The sequence below is a fragment of the Miniopterus schreibersii genome (genome assembly GCF_964146895.1).
Source record: "Miniopterus schreibersii genome assembly, chromosome: X".
In the NCBI taxonomy this organism is placed as follows: Eukaryota; Metazoa; Chordata; class Mammalia; order Chiroptera; family Miniopteridae; genus Miniopterus; species Miniopterus schreibersii.
The window spans coordinates 8,350,085-8,367,059 of NC_138104.1; the positions used below are offsets into that span (position 1 = coordinate 8,350,085).

Here is a 16,975-nt window from a genome sequence, read left to right on the forward strand (position 1 = left end):
TGCACTTTGAGCCTGGGAGCTGAAACTGTTGTTCATCTCTGCCCACCCTCTTTCCATGTGTCTATCTGTCCAAGCAAAGAAAAGGGCTTATTTGATCTCGCACTGGCTCCAGCTGATTGACGGAGAGATTCCCAAGCCCATCCCCATCACTTCTCTCTTGAAAGAATTAGCAGAGCAATTGAAACTCTTATAATAAATATTACTCAAACAGGGAGAGTGATACATGCGCCCACCTTTTCTGGAAGTCACTTCGACAACATGCCAGAAGATTTGAGTATGTTCATAACCTTTGATTTAGTAATTCTACTTCTAGGTATTTATCTCAAGAAAAGAAAGGTCTCCGTACAGATTTATGTACAAGGTTGTTTATCAAAACAGCAGTGTTTATAATAAGGAAAATAGGAAATCAGCCTGTACGTCTTATGATGATTACATTATTATCTGTCCCGATGGTGTCATAGTGTACAGTTGTTAAAAATGTTTTTGAAGAATTTTTAATCACACGGGAAATGCTAAACATGCAGTGTCATATGAGTAAAGGGTATCAGTACAGTACGATCTCAACCATGTGACATACAATACATACACTGATCTCAAACATGTGACATACAGAACCAACAAAGTAGATAAAAGCAGTACATACATTCATAGGAAAAAGGAAGAAATTTTGGTGAACCATTGTTGCTCTCTTTTAATAGTGGGATTTGGGGTAATTTATATTTTTTTCATACCTTTCCATATTTTTCAAATTGCTACAATTTGAAAGGAATACTTAATAGGAAAAATTGTATTTTTAAAATAAAATGTAAAAACTGCTTTGGTTTAAAAAAAAGTTTGAAATTTTTCCTTTAAGTATCAGAATGTTCATTGTAGACAATTTGGAAAAAGTATTGAAAATGCACTGAAGCCTCCAGCAATTAAGTTGAATGAATAGAATAAAGAGAAATAAAGTTACTTTTGAAAGCAAGGTATATATTTTTTTTACTACAAAATATTACTCAAAAATTAGGGTGAACAAAATTGAAAAATATATTGAAAACAAATTACCCCTGGTCCCTAACACTGAACCGGTCACCACTGTATTTACAACAGTTTTTTGCGCAGGTAGGTGATACATATACATACATGCAAATTGGCATCATAACATTATGCTATTTTGTGTCCTGATTTTCTCTCTCTCTCTCTTTTTTATTTTATATATCTTTATTGATTTCAGAGAGAGGAAAGGAGAGGGAGAGAGGCAGAAACATCAATGATGAGAGAGTCATTGATCAAGCCCACAACCGGGCATGTGCCCTGACCGGGAATCGAACCCTGATCGCCTGGATCCTAGGTTGGCGCTCAACTGCTGAGCCACGCCCGGCCAGGCCTGATTTTCTCTTAATATTAGATCATGAGGAGATAGACTGTGTATTATGAGGTTTGTGTTTCAGGCCATATAATAGATCCACGTACAGGTTAGTGTGCGGAACACTTGCTTTGGTTGCTTCAGCCTCCTAGCTTACTTATGCATGCCCCCAGCCTTCTCTGGGCATTTCTGAATGTGAGAGGATATGGGTGTGCTAAAGTGAGTTGGTTTGCTGGTGCAGGAAGTAGTGCCCTTCTTGGAAATGGAATGGGGTCCAGTGGAAGGGACCTTATGGTACTAAGCCTGTGTCCCTGTTCAAGTTAGCAGGAGACTGGAGCCATGGGAGATAGACATTGTATTTACTCACTAGAAGCTTTAACATGAAAAGTGCGTTAACTAAAAAAATTAACTTTGGGAAGTAAGGGCTGTTCCTACTTTGGCAGGATCCCCTAGTGCCTTCTGATATGTTAACAGCCCCTAATAAGCACTGCAGCTGGCAACTGTCTTCTCATCCTGGGAAAGTCCTATTGATGTGCTATCAGTTGATGAACAGTAGTCAACTACGTGTTCCTTTAGTACTCCCTACTCCCTGCCCTAGCAGGCACTTTTGAGGATTGAGATTATGCCCAAATAAAGGAAAGTGCGTGTTAAAAACATATACAGACTTCACCAGAAAAGCAAGACATTTGTAGATGTTTATGTTAGCTGTTCTTCATTAAGTACTTGATCTTGGGTGAAAGAATGGATGGGCATAACTCTTTGAGTTTTCTTAACAGTGTGAAAAGTATGATTTGTAGCATTTACAAGGAGGCTGCTTTTCTCAGGAATTTTGTTGATGTGGTAACGTAATGTTTGTACGCCACACCAGGGCTGTGAAATACAGCCTTTACAGTAAGTAAAGAGGAAATTAATCTTTATATGTAAAAACGGCTTCCTAATAATATAAATACAAGGCGGTAATTTATAGCACCAAGCAAAAGAATTGAATAGAAAGAACTTCCAATCTCTTAAGGTCATGGGTTAATTCTAGAATGCATTCTAGCTCATTAATCAATGGCCAGTCGATTGTTTATAAAGGAGTAACTGATGGCATTTAATAGCAGAACTGAGGGCCTTTTGACCTGCTTCAAGAATTTTGGTTGTTTATTTGATGCAAGACAAGTGGCTGGGGATAGAAGTTTCAGAAGTACATGATGTTCTTTTTTTTAAAAGACAGGATATTTAAACAACTTTTATATGGAAAAGTTTTGCCTTCTCACTTTAGTTTTTCTCATGTTAAATTGGTACTGTTGACATTAAGAATAATCACCTTTTAGAACTGGAAAATACTTACAATCCCCTAGCTCAACCCTTGTACTGGGCTGACTTTGGGCAAAGAAGGCAGGTATGCAAATGAACTATGTGGAGAGGATTGGGGATTGGCCTGCTGTTAAATTATTAATTTTCCTTTCCTTATTTTTTTTGCCTAATCCTTTGCCCTGATCATTCATTCATATCTGTGTGTGTGTGTGTGTGTGTGTGTGTGTGTGTGAGATGTGTTTAATATCGTCTCTTTTAATATAATGTCAACCCAGAGAAGAGATTTTACATTTCTCCATTCCATATTTTTCACTCAATAGTCACTCCCACCCTCATAGATGTCTGGGACATTTCATAGCATTGGAAGCAAGAGCCATTAAGCATTTCCTTTAGCTAAATTGCTCCCAATTTTATAAGGCCCTGGGTCTTCTTAACTGATCTCCAGCAGCTTTGGCTTAATTTATGTTCCCCCCAGATGGATAATATTTGACTCTGCCAGGAAAGATTAAAAACCAGCCTTCAAAGATTTCTTAAGTGATTGTAGATATAAAGAAACTCTGAAGGTGACAATATACCTCACATATTATGAATACTGTCCATTTATTGAGCATCTATTGTATGCCAGGCACTATCCATATAAGGTTAGTTAGTAATAGCTCCATTTTATGGATCAGGCATCAGAGAGTCAGAGAGGTGAAATCTTTTGTCCAATCAAGATCGTATAGCTCATAAATGAGAAATCCCATGCTTTTCCCACTGTGTCGTTGCTGCTTTAGATATGTAGCATGTTACAGTGTTTATTTCCATCTCTACATTAAGTGCTCGTTCATGAGCCCTAGGAGTAGCGGTTGCTTGATCCTTAGAACATAAATTCTTAAGCCTCCAAACTGAAATTGAAAGGAAAATAAACCCTGATCACATACACCATATTTCAAATGCTTGTAAACTATCTCCTTTCTGACTCTTTTCAGACACCAATAGCGTCACTTAAAACAGACTCCCTGAGCAGCATTTTTCATGACTACAAGCAGTTGCTGCAAGGGAGATCTAATTTCCAATTAACTCAGCTTCTGATCGTTGTGGAACTCTGGTTTACACTGCTCCTGGCTGAGTTCTCTCTTAGCCACCATGTGTGTTATAATTGGCTTCAGGCATAATGATTATGAAGGGATGATTGCTAGGTGTTTCAGGACTATACAGTTTTTCTTCAGCGGTTAAGATCTGACTCTAATCCTGAATTCTGAATAATGGGGAACAGAGTGGAGATGAGCATTATAGCAATTAGTGAAGTTGCTATTGATGGCTGTGGACTGTGACCTGAATGTCTAATTTGTGTTCAGGTCCTCATTGTAGAAGGAAATGTCATAGGAAAAAATGGGGGATCATGATGTGAAAGAAGTATACAAGAACGTTGGAGAGCTGCTTGTTTGTTAGAAGGAACAGATGCAAAAGTTTGTATTTTCCTTATAGCAAATTATGCTTTGGTTGATAATTGTACCTAACTGGTATGGATTTTAGAATTTAAGTTAAGTTTGCCAACTTTAAAATGTCTCTGAGGCAAAAAGCCCAGGTAGAATAGTCCCATTTAACAAGGCCAGTAAGGATAAGTCTAAGGAGAAATGAGTTTGAGTCCCTTGGATCCTTTGCCTTTTGTTCTGTTGATGTCCATAGGTGCTGTAGATGAATATTTAAAACCTGCTCCTTGAAGTGAAGGATTAAGGATTTTATAGGTGCTTTAAATTTTCTGGTGTACTCATAAAACCATGTGTGGAGAGTGGCAGTATAGTAAAGGTGAATTGGATGGAAGAAATTTATCTTTCTAGAAATTTTCATTACAGTATGAATGGGGAGGAAGGTTTAGATGCACAGCAAAACTGTGCTTTGATTTGAGCCATTAATAGCCACTCAGTACATACTTAGTCATTGCTTAGCCGTGTGGAGAGATCAAATGATCAGATTTTAACTTGTTCAGTCAGTTTTACAGAACTTCTATATGTAGTCCATTCAAATGATCTTTTGTATTTGTAATTTATATGGCTATACTAAAGAGCCTTTAAAAATGTGAAGGAAAGTAAATCGATTTTCTGAATTGATTAAATGAATTAGAATTTAGTAAGTATATAGCATCAAGCTAATCTCTTAAAATATAAGCTAATCTCTCCTCTCTCCTCTTTCTCTCCCCCTCCCCCTCCTCTCTCTCTCTCTCTCTCTCACACACACACACACACACACACACTTATACCCTTTCTAGACAGAATTTGAGTCATGGGAAACAAGGTAAAGTCCATGGTGGTGTTGCACAGAGGGCAAGGCAATTTGAAATCAATCCTCTTAATTAGATCATTTCTCTTGTACTTCGTAGGCTCTTGACCTGAATGAGGAACACTAAGAATACTTTATTTTTTCCATAAAATGTTCAGTGCCTCAGTGTTTCTTTGACCTGGAGCACTTTGAACTCTGACATTTATAGAAGTTTTAAGTTCACAGTAAGCTTGACATGCCACTCTGCCCCACCCTCAAAGTCAGTATGGCTGTATGTGCCATTCATTAGAAACGCAGGTGAGTCTTCAGAATTATTATTAAATGAGCATGAAAGCACAAGTCAAATAATTCTCAACATCTCGTTTCTACACTAAATGGTGTGTACCATTTTTAATATAATAATATAATATATAAAAATTTAATACAGATGCTCCTTGACTTACAGGGGCGTAACTTATGTCCCAAAAAATCCATTGTAAGTTGAAAATCTTGTAAGTCAAAAATGTATTGTGTACACCTTTGAAACAGCATTGCTAAGCCTAGTCTACCGCAGATGTGCTCAGAACACTTACATTAGCCTAAAGTTGGGTAAAATCATTTCGCTGCTGCTACCCAGCATCACCAGAGAGCATTGTACTTCATGTCACTATCATGGGAAAAGATCAAAATTCGAAGTGCAGTTTCTACTGAATGTGTATTGCTTTCGCAGCCCATAAAGTCAATTGCAAGTTTAACCATCACACGTCAGGGACCAACTGTATGTGGAAGTACCTATGGTTGCCCTTGGAATCTGGTGTTTGGATTGTAAAGTATTTATCACACTGGATTGACACAAGGCTTGCACATTGACCTCAGTGACCACCACACTCTATTTTCCCATTATGTGAGAGCTATCTATCTATGCAACACACTGGGCATGTAATAACACACATCACTGTGCTTTCTTTTATGTCCCCAATGAGTCAGCCCCATTTAATAAGGATGCTGGTGATTCAAGCAAGGGGTGGAAAGTAGACCAGATGACTTTTATGGTCTCTTCTCACCCTAAGACTCCCCAACTTTGAATTCCAGTGAAGTGCCACTTGCATTTGACACTTAGTTGAGAGACACTTCCACACGAGAAAATTTGCCCCCAAAACATAAAGAAATCACTCCCAAGATTGTAATCAAAAAAATTTAAAACCCCAATTCATTGAAAATACATTTTACACTTATTAAAACATGAACTCTTACCTCAATGCTTTACATTCAGCACAGTCCCTGAGCTGGTGGTCATTGCTACTGAGAAGTAAAGTGGGAGAAGTCTCATTGAGTGGTTCTCAAACTTCAGGGTACAGCAGAGTCACAGATGGCTGGGGCCAACCCCCAGGGTTTCTGATTCCCAGTCGGTTTAGGCTGAAGCCTAAGAACTTTCATTTTCGACTATTGTGTTTGTGATGTTGATGCATGCCCATCATGGCACCACACTTGAGAACCAGTTGGGATTTTGGAGAGAATCAGAGGCCTTCCCAGGTACCCTATTTGAGTAATGCTTTTCATATGGTTCCCCTAGCTCCTTCTGTACTTTCTGGCCTTCTTCCAGGGAGAGAACATTGGTCACATGCCAGGCTGTACACTTGTAATGGGGATGATGGGGTAGTTGATTTGCCCGTTTTTTAATCTTCAGAGGAAATCTATTTCTCTTTCTCTCTCTGAAGACAGCCCAGGAAATAAAAGGCAAGTGGTAGAAGAAAGAAAAGCCAAACAAACACACATAGTTTGAAAAGCTGGACCTAAAGGACTATGATTTTAGCCCCAGGTCTCATGAAACCACATGGTGATGAGACAGGGGCATAGGTATGGAATCTCTTGAAAGTGAGGAAAGTCACACACATTCCCTCGGAAAGGCTTCAGTGTTTTCAATCCAGGTTTTATGAGACTATTTGGAATAAGTTTTGAGCCTCCAGTTTGCCTACCCAACATGAAAAAAGCATGATTTTTTCTCACTATTGCATTTTGATGAGCTCTCTAATGTTCTCCTGGCTTTGATGGAGGCATCATATTTTCTTTTCTGCTCCATGTTCACTTGGAGGCAGTTTCTTTTTTCTTCTTTTTCTTAACTTTCTTTATCTTTATTGTTGAGAATATTACAGGTGTCCCCTTTTTATCCCAATTGATCCCCTCCACACCACATCCATCCCACCTCCAGGATTTTCCCATACCAATGTCTGTGTCCATGGGTTATGATTATAAACTTGTAAGTTCTTTGATTAATCTCTCCCCACTCACCCCCCCCCCCTTCCCTCTGAGAACCCTCAGTCTGTTCCATGCTTCTATGTCTCTGGATCCACTTTGTTCAACAGTTTATTTTGTTTATTATATTCCACGTATAAGTGAGATCATGTGGTACTTGTCTTTCTCTGACAGGCTTGTTTCCTTACCATAATACTTTCTAGTTTCCTGCATGCTGTGCCAAAGGATAAAAGATCCTTCCTCTTTACAGCTGCATAGTATTCCATGGTGTAAATGTGCCACAGCTTTTGTATCCACTCATCTACTGATGGGCACTTGGGCTGTATTCAGATCTTCGCTTTTGTGAATTGCGCTGCTACGAGCATAGGGGTGCATAAGTTCTTTGTGAATATTGTTTTGGGTTCCTTAGGATATATTCCTAGAAGAGGGGTCACTGGGTCAAATGGCAGGTCAATTTTTAATCTTTTGAGGAAACTCCATACTGCTTTCCATAGTGGCTGCCCTAGTCTGCATTCCCACCAGCAGTGTACTAGGGTCCCCTTTTCTCCACACCCTCCCCAGCACTTGTAGTTTGTTGATTTGTTGATGGAGCCACTCTGAAAGGTGTGAAGTGATACCTCATTGTGGTTTTAATTTGCATCTCTCTGATGATTAGCAACATTGAGCATTTTTTCATATGCCTCTTGGCCATCTGTATGTCCTCTTTGGAGAAGTGTCTATTTAGGTCCTTTGCCCATTTTTTAATTGGATTGTTTGTCTTCTTTTGTTAAGTTGTATGAGTTCCTTATATATTTTGGATATTAACCCTTTATCCGATGCGTCATTGGCAAATATGTTTTCCCATACAGTGGGAAATATGTTTTCCCTTTTTGTTTTCTTGATGGTTTCTTTTGCTGTGCAGAAGCTTTTTATTTTGATGCAGTCCCATTTGTTTATTTTCTCCTTAGTTTCCTCCTGCCCTAGGAGATGTATCAGCAAACATATTGCTATGAGAGATGCATGAGATTTTGCTGCCTATGTTTACTTCTAGGATTTTTATGGTTTCATTTTTTTACATTTAAATCTTTTTTCCATTTTGAATTTACTTTTGTCTATGGTGTAAGTTGGTGGTCTAGTTTCCTTATTTTGCATGTACGTGTCCAATTTTCCCAACACCATTTATTGAAGAGACTGTCTTTACTCCATTATATGTTCTTGCCTCCTTTGTCAAATATTAATTGAACATAGTGGCATGGATCAATTTCTGGGTTCTCTGTTCTGTTCCACTGATCAATATGTCTATATGTCTGTTCTTGTGCCAGTAACAGGCTTTTTTGACTACAGTGGCTTTGTAGTATAACTTGGTATCTGGTAGCGTGATCCCTCCAACTTTGTTCTTCTTTCTCAAGATTGCCGTGGCTATTCGGGGTGTTTTTTGGTTCCATATAAATTTTTGAAGTGTTTGTTCTAGCTCTGTGAAATATGCTGTTGGTATTTTAATAGGGATTGCATTAAATTTATAGATTGCTTTGGGTAGTATGGACATTTTAATGATGTCAATTCTTCCAATCTGTGAACATGCTATATTTTTCCATTTGTTTATATCTTCCTCTATTTCTTTTTTCAGTGTCCTGTAGTTTTCCGAGGAAAAGTCTTTTACATCTTTGGTTAAGTTTATTCCTAGGTATCTTAATTTTTTAGTTGCAGTGGTAAGTGGGATTATTTTTTTTTTTAGTTTTTCTTTCTAAGACTTCATTATTGGTGTATAAAAATGCCATCGATTTCTGGGTGTTAATTTTGTATCCTACTACCTTTATGAATTCATTTATTAAATCTAGTCATTTTTTGGTGGAGTCTTTAGGATTCTCTATGTACAATATCATGTCATCTGCGAATAATGACAGTTTTATTTTTTCTGTTCCAATTTGGATGCCTTTTATGTTTTCTTCTTTTCTGATCACTGTGGCTAGGACTTCCAGTACTATGTTGAATAAGAGTGGTGAAAGTGGACAACTGTCTTGTTCCTGTTCTTAGGGGAAATGGTTTTAGTTTTTGCCCACTGAGTATGATGTTGGCTGTAGGTTTGTCATATATGGCCTTTATTGTGTTGAGGTATGATCCCTCTATTCCCACTTTGCTGAGAGTTTTTATCAAAAATGGGTGTTGGGTTGTATTGAATGCTTTTTCTCCATCTTTGATATGATTATGTGATTTTTGTCTTTCAGTTTGTTTATATGATGTATCACGTGCATTGATTTGCAAATATCGTACCAGCCTTGCATCCCTGGAATAAATCCCACCTGGTCGTGGTGTATGATCTTTTTAATATATTGCTGGATCCAATTTGCTAATATTTTGTTGAGGATTTTAGCATCGGTGTTCATCAGGGATATTGGCCTGTAATTCTCTTTCTTTGTAGTGTCTTTTCTGGTTTTGAAATTAGGCTAATGCTGGCCTCATAAAAAGAGTTTGGAAGTGTTCCTTCCTCTTGGGTGTTTTGAAATAGTTTGAGGAGGATAGGTGTTAATTCTTCTTTGAATGTTTGGTAAAACTCCCCTGTGAAGCCATCCGGGCCAGGGCTTTTGTGTGCTGGGAGCCCTTTGATTACTGCTTCAACTTCATCAGCAGTTATCGGCCTATTTAGACTTTCGAACTCTTCCTGATTGAGTTTTGGGAGGTTGTATTTTTTTAGGAATTTATCCATTTCACCCAGGTTGTCCAACTTGGTGGCATATAGTTGTTCATAGTATTTTCTTACAATCCTTTGTATTTCTGTTGGGTCGGTTGTTATTTCACCTCTTTCGTTTCTGATTTTGTTTATTTGGGTACTCTCTCTTTGTTTCTTGATGGGTCTGGATAAAGGTTCATCAATCTTGTTTATCTTTTCAAAGAACCAGCTCTTGGTTTCATTGATCTCTTGTATTGTTTTTTTAGTCTCTATGTCATTAATTTCTGCTCTGATCTTTATTTCTTTCCTTCTACTTACTCTGGGCTTTTCTTGTTGTTCTCTTTCTAAGTTTTTAAGTTGTAGGGTTAGAGAGTCTATTAGAAGTTTTTCTTGTTTTTTAGGTAGGCTTGTAGTGCTATGAACTTCCCTCTCAGGACTGCTTTCATTGTGTCCCATAGATTTGGAGTTGTTTTGTGTCCATTTTCATTTGTTTCCAGGATGTTTTTTCTTTTTTAAAAAAAAAAAAAAAGTCTTTATTGATTTCAGAGAGAGGAAAGGAGAGGGGGAGAGAGAGATAGAAACATCAATGATGATAGAGTCATTGATCGGCTGCCTCCTGCACGCCCCCTGCTGGAGATCGAGCCTGCAACCCGAGCATGTGCCCTGACCGGGAATCGAACCCCGATCGCCTGGATCCTAGGTCGACGCTCAACCTCTGAGCCACGCCCGCCCAGGCAGGAAGTTTTTCTTTCTTTCTTGATCTCTTTGGTAACCATTTATTGTTTTAAAACATGCTTTTCGACCTCCAAGTGTTTAAATGTCTTTTAGTGTTTTTACTGTAGTTGATTTCTAATTTCATGCACTGTGATCCGAGAAGATGCTTGATATGATTTCAGTCTTCTTGAATTTGTAGACTTGTTTTGTGTCCTAACATGTGGTCTATCTTTGAGAATATCCCATGTGCACTTAAGAAGAATGTATAATCTGCAGCTTTGGGGTAGAATGTTCTGTAAATGTCAATTAAATCTATCTGATCTAGTGTGTCATTTAGGATCACTTTTTCCTTGATTTTTTTGTCTGGAAGACCTGGCCAGTGAAGTCAGTAGGGTGTTAAAATCCCCTAGTATGACTGTATTGCTGTCCATCTCTCAAAGTCCTCTAGAAGTTTTTTTATATAAATTTAGGTGCTCTTATATTGGGTGCATATATGTTTATCAGGGTTATATCCACATGTTGGATTGATCCCTTTAGTATTATGTAATGACCTTTCTTGACGGTCTTCATTTTGAAGTCTATTTTGTCAGACATGAGTAATGCTACCCCAGCTTTTTTTTTTCATTTTCATTTGCATGGAAAATTTTTTTCCATCTCTTCACTCTCATTCTGTGTGAGTGTTTTGTTCTGAGGTGGGTCTCTTGTAGACAGCATATATTTGGGTCATGTTTTCTTATCCATTCAGCCACCCTATATCTTTTTGTTGGGGTATTTAATCCCTTTACATTTAAGGTTATTATTGAAAGATACTTATCTACTGCCATTTTGTTTCTTTATGTCTATGTTTCTCATTCTCTTTATTTCTACTTTTAATTATAGCAGCCCCTTTAACATTTCCTGTAATGCTGGTTTTGTAGTGATAAAGTCTTTTAGCCTTTTTTGTCTGGGAAGCTCTTTATTTCACCATTCAGCTTGATAATCTTGCTGGATAGAGTAGTCTTGGTTTCAGATCCTTCTTTTGCATTACCTTGAATACTTCATGCCATTCCCTCTGGCCTGTAGAGTTTCTGATGAGAAGTCAGATGACAGCCTTATCGGGGCTCCTTTGTAGGTAACAGATTGCTTTTCTCTAGCTTCCTTTAAGATTCTCTTTGTCTTGGATTCTTGGCATTTTAATTATGATGTGTCTGGGCATGGGCCTCTTTGGATTCTTCTTGCTTGGGACTCTCTGTGCCTCCTGAATTTGTGTGCCTTTTTCCTTAACCAGGTTAGGGAAGTTTTCTGCCATTATTTCATCAAACAGGTTCTCTAACCCCTGCTTACTTTCGACCTCCTCTCGCACTCCTATAATATGAATATTATTATGTTTCATGCTGTCCTACAGCTGCCTTAGACTGTCCTGTTTTTTTTTTTGTTTTGTTTTTGGGTCTCTGATTGAGTGATTTTTTTTCTACCCTGTTTTCTAATTCACTGATCCGATCCTCAGCTTCCTCTAATCTGCTGTTTATTCCTTCCAATGTATTCTTTATTTCTGCTTTGTCATTTTTCATCTCTGACTGGTCATTTTTCAGTGTCCATATCTTTTTTCATGCTGTTGAACTTCCTTACAGTCAGTATTCTGAACTCTATATCTGAGAGATTGCTTATCTCCATTTCACTTGGCTCTTTTTCTGGAGACTTCTCTTGTTCTTTCATTTGGGGCTTGTTTTTTGGTCTTCCGATTTTAGCTACTTTTTTGGGTTTGTGTTTAAGTGTTAGGTAGATCTGCTAGGACTCTCAGTCTTTTTGGAGGTCTCTGGTAAAGGCCAATGTCAGATGCAGTTTGTGACTGGCCCTGAGTACCCTATTTGGAGCTATCAACAACCCCAGGTTTGAGGTCTCCACTGCTGGGGCTGGGTGCGTTTGGACAGGACCAAGATGCACACCAAAGTCTGCTTTTCTAAGGCCTGGGTCCCAGAGCAGATCGGGCAAAGACTCAAAGCACCCTGAGGTCTGCCTCTGCCTGCAGACTGATTAATCTGATTTTCTTAATGAGCCTCAGGCTGTAGAAGCTCCACAGGGTGGGGTGGCTGGTTGTTAACTGTCTCTTAATAAGGCTCAGGCTGTAGAAACTCCTGTGGGCAGGGTGAGGCTCTCCAGCAGGGTGGGGCAATTGCTTCCCCCCTCAGGCAAAAGCCGAAAATTCACCTCCCGAGAAAGATGCCCCCCACAGTCTGGGGGAGACTCTCCCCACACAGCTCCAGTCCACTCTGCCCTCTGTCTGCTGGAGCCCAAGGTGAGTGGCTGCACATGAAACGTTGTGGGTTGGCTTTTTAAGAGGGCGCCTGCAGTTCCAGCTGCCTCTCCCTGGCAGACAGAAACCCTACTGCTTTTCGCAGCCAGATGTTATGTGGGCATCTTTCTCAGTTCTGGTGCTCTGGGCTGGGAAGCCCAGCCTGGGGTTTAGGCCCCAGAGTGCTCAGTGGGAGCCCCCCACAGCTGAGAGCTCCCTCTGGACCTTCAGTTGCTGCCTGTGGGAGCCCAGCCAGCCCTCTCGCATTTGCACTTCCTCCCAGTCTCTGTGCTGTCTCCACTTTTCCTCTTTGGTTATGAGTGTGCTCTCCAGCTCGTCTTCAGTTGGTTTTCAGGATGGTTTTTCTATGTTTTAGTTGTAAATCCAGATTTGTCCCGGGAGAGTGTCAGTGTAGCTTCCACTAAGCCGACTGCCATCTTGGATCTCCCGCAGTTTCTTATTTGATGTGGTCTTTATATTTTGCTCTGGTATTTTTTACATTTCCTACTTAAAAACTTAATATCATGAGGTCTTTATTTTTATACCAGGCATAGATTCTTTAAGAATGATTAATGGTACAGATACACACTGTTAGCTCCTCTCTTCATTGAACATCCTGAGAAAAGTTTGAGGAGAAACTAATTTGCAGTTTGTACTTAAGAGATTAAAATCTTCAATGTTTATGCTGTGGGTATGTGGTGGGCAAAAAGTAAATCTGAAATAACATGGTATTCTTATATATTTTTAAGTTATTTTTCTATGTTATCTTATAAATATACCACTGGAAGAAAAAACTCATTTTGTGTGAGTCCAATAGCAACTCAAGGTCAACTTGGGTACCCCAGTTTGTACCAGTGACACAGGGAACACCTGAGAACTGATTTTCAGGAAACGTAATATGCTTGCTTCTTGGGGTGTTTCATTATTTTTCTTGGCTTCAATAATTTTTCATGTAGATATAAGGAGGAGAAAAGAAAAAAATGTGTCCAAGTGAAACAATACCTTTTGAAAACATCTGTCTTGGTGTCAGGCTACAATTAGAAGGCATTATAAACATTGGTTTAGAGTCTTACAGCATAAAGTTCTGGGAAGCCTCATGCGATAGACTTCATGTGCCCATTTTTTCCAGTTCTTTATTTACCTTGTGACTGAAGGAGAGAAAAGCGAGTGTGTGCATGTGTGTATGTTTGTTTTGTATTGACTCCTGATAAATTAGTTTAAATTTTCATTTTTCCACCTCTGACGTGTGATTTTGTGATGTAGGTTTCTTTTCATTGACAAATGATCAGAGATGCCAAATTCGCCAAAAGAAATCCACCCTACATCCAAGCATGTTTTCTGATTTAATTTCATGATTTTGTTGTTGTTGTTGTTTTCAAACTTACCTAAAAAGCACTTGGTTATTTAATTACTGAAAACCCCTTTTCTTTCTTTTTTGTTTTTAGAATTCTTTAAAGAACTACTTGAAAATGCAGAGAAATCCTTGAATGACATGTTTGTGAAGACATATGGTCACTTATACATGCAAAATTCTGAGCTATTTAAAGATCTCTTCGAAGAGTTGAAGCGCTACTATGTGGTGGGAAATGTGAACCTGGAAGAAATGCTCAATGATTTCTGGGCTCGCCTTCTGGAGCGGATGTTCCGCCTGGTGAACTCCCAGTACCACTTCACAGATGAGTACCTGGAGTGTGTGAGCAAGTACACCGAGCAGCTGAAGCCCTTTGGAGATGTCCCTCGGAAATTGAAACTACAGATTACTCGTGCATTTGTAGCAGCCCGTACTTTTGCTCAAGGCTTAGCAGTTGCAAGAGATGTAGTAAGCAAAGTCTCTGTGGTAAGTGCTATTTGCATTCTGTGGTTTTGTTTTGTTTTGTTTTGTTTCATTTTAAAAGAAAGTTTAGGAGAGACAGAAAAAGAAATCAGTAGAATTCCATTGGCTCAATAACTCTTCTTTCCTTTTCAATCCTTTCTTTTGCCTCTTTTCTCCTACACTTTGTTTTTACATGTGCCTTATATAGTTATAAACCATACTATGATGAACATCTTCATATAGCAGCATCATTCTTTTCAGTGGCTTTTTTGGTAGCTATTCTTAGAAGTAGGATATATGTTCACTTTGGAACCTTAGTTTAATTTAAAATGGGTTTGATACCTCCATACTCTTTTTCAGCTCCTATTCCATTTCCCCTCCAGAGGAAGAAACATACACAGACAGGCTCCACATTAGGTTGTTTTGAGGGACTATGTTTGAGCCTACCAGTTACAGTCTAGAAAAGCATTTAACATCCATTACTGTATGTTTCCTTGTTATAAGGTATATACAGAGTCCTTAAGAAGACAGCTTTCAATGACAACGTGGACTACTCATTCTTGATTTATGGCTTTGTTTATAAAATTGCCAGTAGAGAAAATGAAATTGCAGTATGTGGGAAAAAGCCGATGAAATGAGGTACAGTTTCCTCATTTGTAAAATAAAGGAATTGGACTAGACCCTTATTTTTCAGACTGTGTTCTTTGGAGACAGCTAAGGAGTTACTTCAGAGGCCTCCTTAAGGAGAGAGGCAAGGGATGTGGGTGTCTTCTAGTGGGTGAGACTGTGCATCTGTGACCTTACCTCCTGGCTTCCCCAGAGAAGCTTTGCTTTCCTCAGTTTTATGCTGTAGGGTTTTGAGCAAGATTTGAAGGGAAGAAAGGTTCAGTGGTTTCTTCACTCCCCCCAAGATAAAATTTGAAAACTTCCTGAAGGCCTTTCCACTTCTACCCTTTCATCACTCAATACCAGTGAAGAAATAGACTATATTGGGCCAAAATTATCTTTGCAAGATTTATCTTAGTGCTATTATTACCTTTTGGTCCTGTTTAGTCCATTTCTAAAAAGTCTGGACACAGAAGGACAACAGCTTCTCCTTATGTCATTTAATTATTTTTTAGGATTGGAGGAATGGTCAATAAAAACTGGACAGCAGTACAAACAGTAGAATATCAAACTAATTGCCTGTCAGAGAGTTCATTTAGACTTAAGGTGATCATGTAATTTATTGCCTAAACTGGGATGCTTATTGTCTAGATCAGGAGGTGCTTATTAACAATCCTACCCAGACAACATTTGCCACTAATTTTTAATATGGAACCAGGACTTTCCTGGACAGACCAGGATGTATGGTCACCCTAGGTAGAGATGAAACTAGCATTCACCAAAGTGAAAATAGAGATTCTAAAGAATTATGAGTTATTTAAAAATAGGAGCTTATAGGATATTTTATATTAGAATTGGGTGATGAAAAGGATTTGTTGATTGATTGCTTTGATTATTATAGTTCTATTTGTTCTCTCATCTCTGGGGCAGAAACTGTTAGGAAACAATTCTTTCCAGCATCTTTGTTGCTCTTTTTCTTCCTGATATTTTCATTGTAAATTGCAAAACATTGTTGGGACATATGAGGGTGGGTGGGAACAAGTGGGGAAATGACTTATAATTGAAGGAATAATCTAATTCCTGAACTTCTGCCAATTTCAGCAACCATTATGAAGCTTGGAAATACTCACATCAGAGTCCCTCAACAAGGCACAATTTATCCAGATCAAAGTTATTTATAGTATAGTTCACCTAACATATTTGCCCTCCTTCAACAATTCCTTTTGTTCATCCGAAACTGAAACAGCAGAAAGGTGCTGCTGTGTGGTTTGCATGTCTGCGTGTGTGTCACGTGCCGAAAGGAAAGGCGAGGAGGAGCAAGCCCTTGCAAGTGTTTGATTATTTGTGGTTTATTTACATTAACCACCCACCTTCCTTTGAGTTGATTCTTAGGAAGGACCAGGGAGCTGGCTCAAGCCTGTTTTCTTGTTAGCCTCACTTTGCAAGTTTGGAAGCCCCTTGGGAACTGAGATTCCAGAAAACCCAAGTTGGAGTAGACAGCTGTTGGTGAAACAAGGAAGTAGTTTAGATACAACTCAGTGCACGTTAGAAGATTGAGTGGCGGAAAGCTGGCCAATGTCCCCATTATCCCACCTCCCAAAGGTTAGGGAGACGTAGGCAGATGTGGCTTCCCTGAACTGCATTCTTCTTGACGTGGTTCTCAAAATTAACTGTGGGAAGTCAATAAGATTGACTTTTGTATTTTAGTTGCAAACACCCTTATCTATGCAATAAAGAGTATGTAACCCAAAATGGAATAGTCATAATCAATTTCTGATGGTC

The 16,975-nt window shown here is 38.9% G+C and overlaps 1 protein-coding gene across 1 annotated transcript in view; it reads left to right on the top strand.

The window, feature by feature from the left end:
* GPC4 (glypican 4) overlaps positions 1-16,975 on the top strand; it is a 112,712-nt gene that overhangs the window by 75,108 nt on the left and 20,629 nt on the right. The window contains exon 3 of the mRNA XM_081125580.1: positions 14,220-14,611. Within this exon, the coding sequence (XP_080981706.1) occupies positions 14,220-14,611 (392 nt within the window). The remainder of the gene's footprint in view (positions 1-14,219; positions 14,612-16,975) is intronic.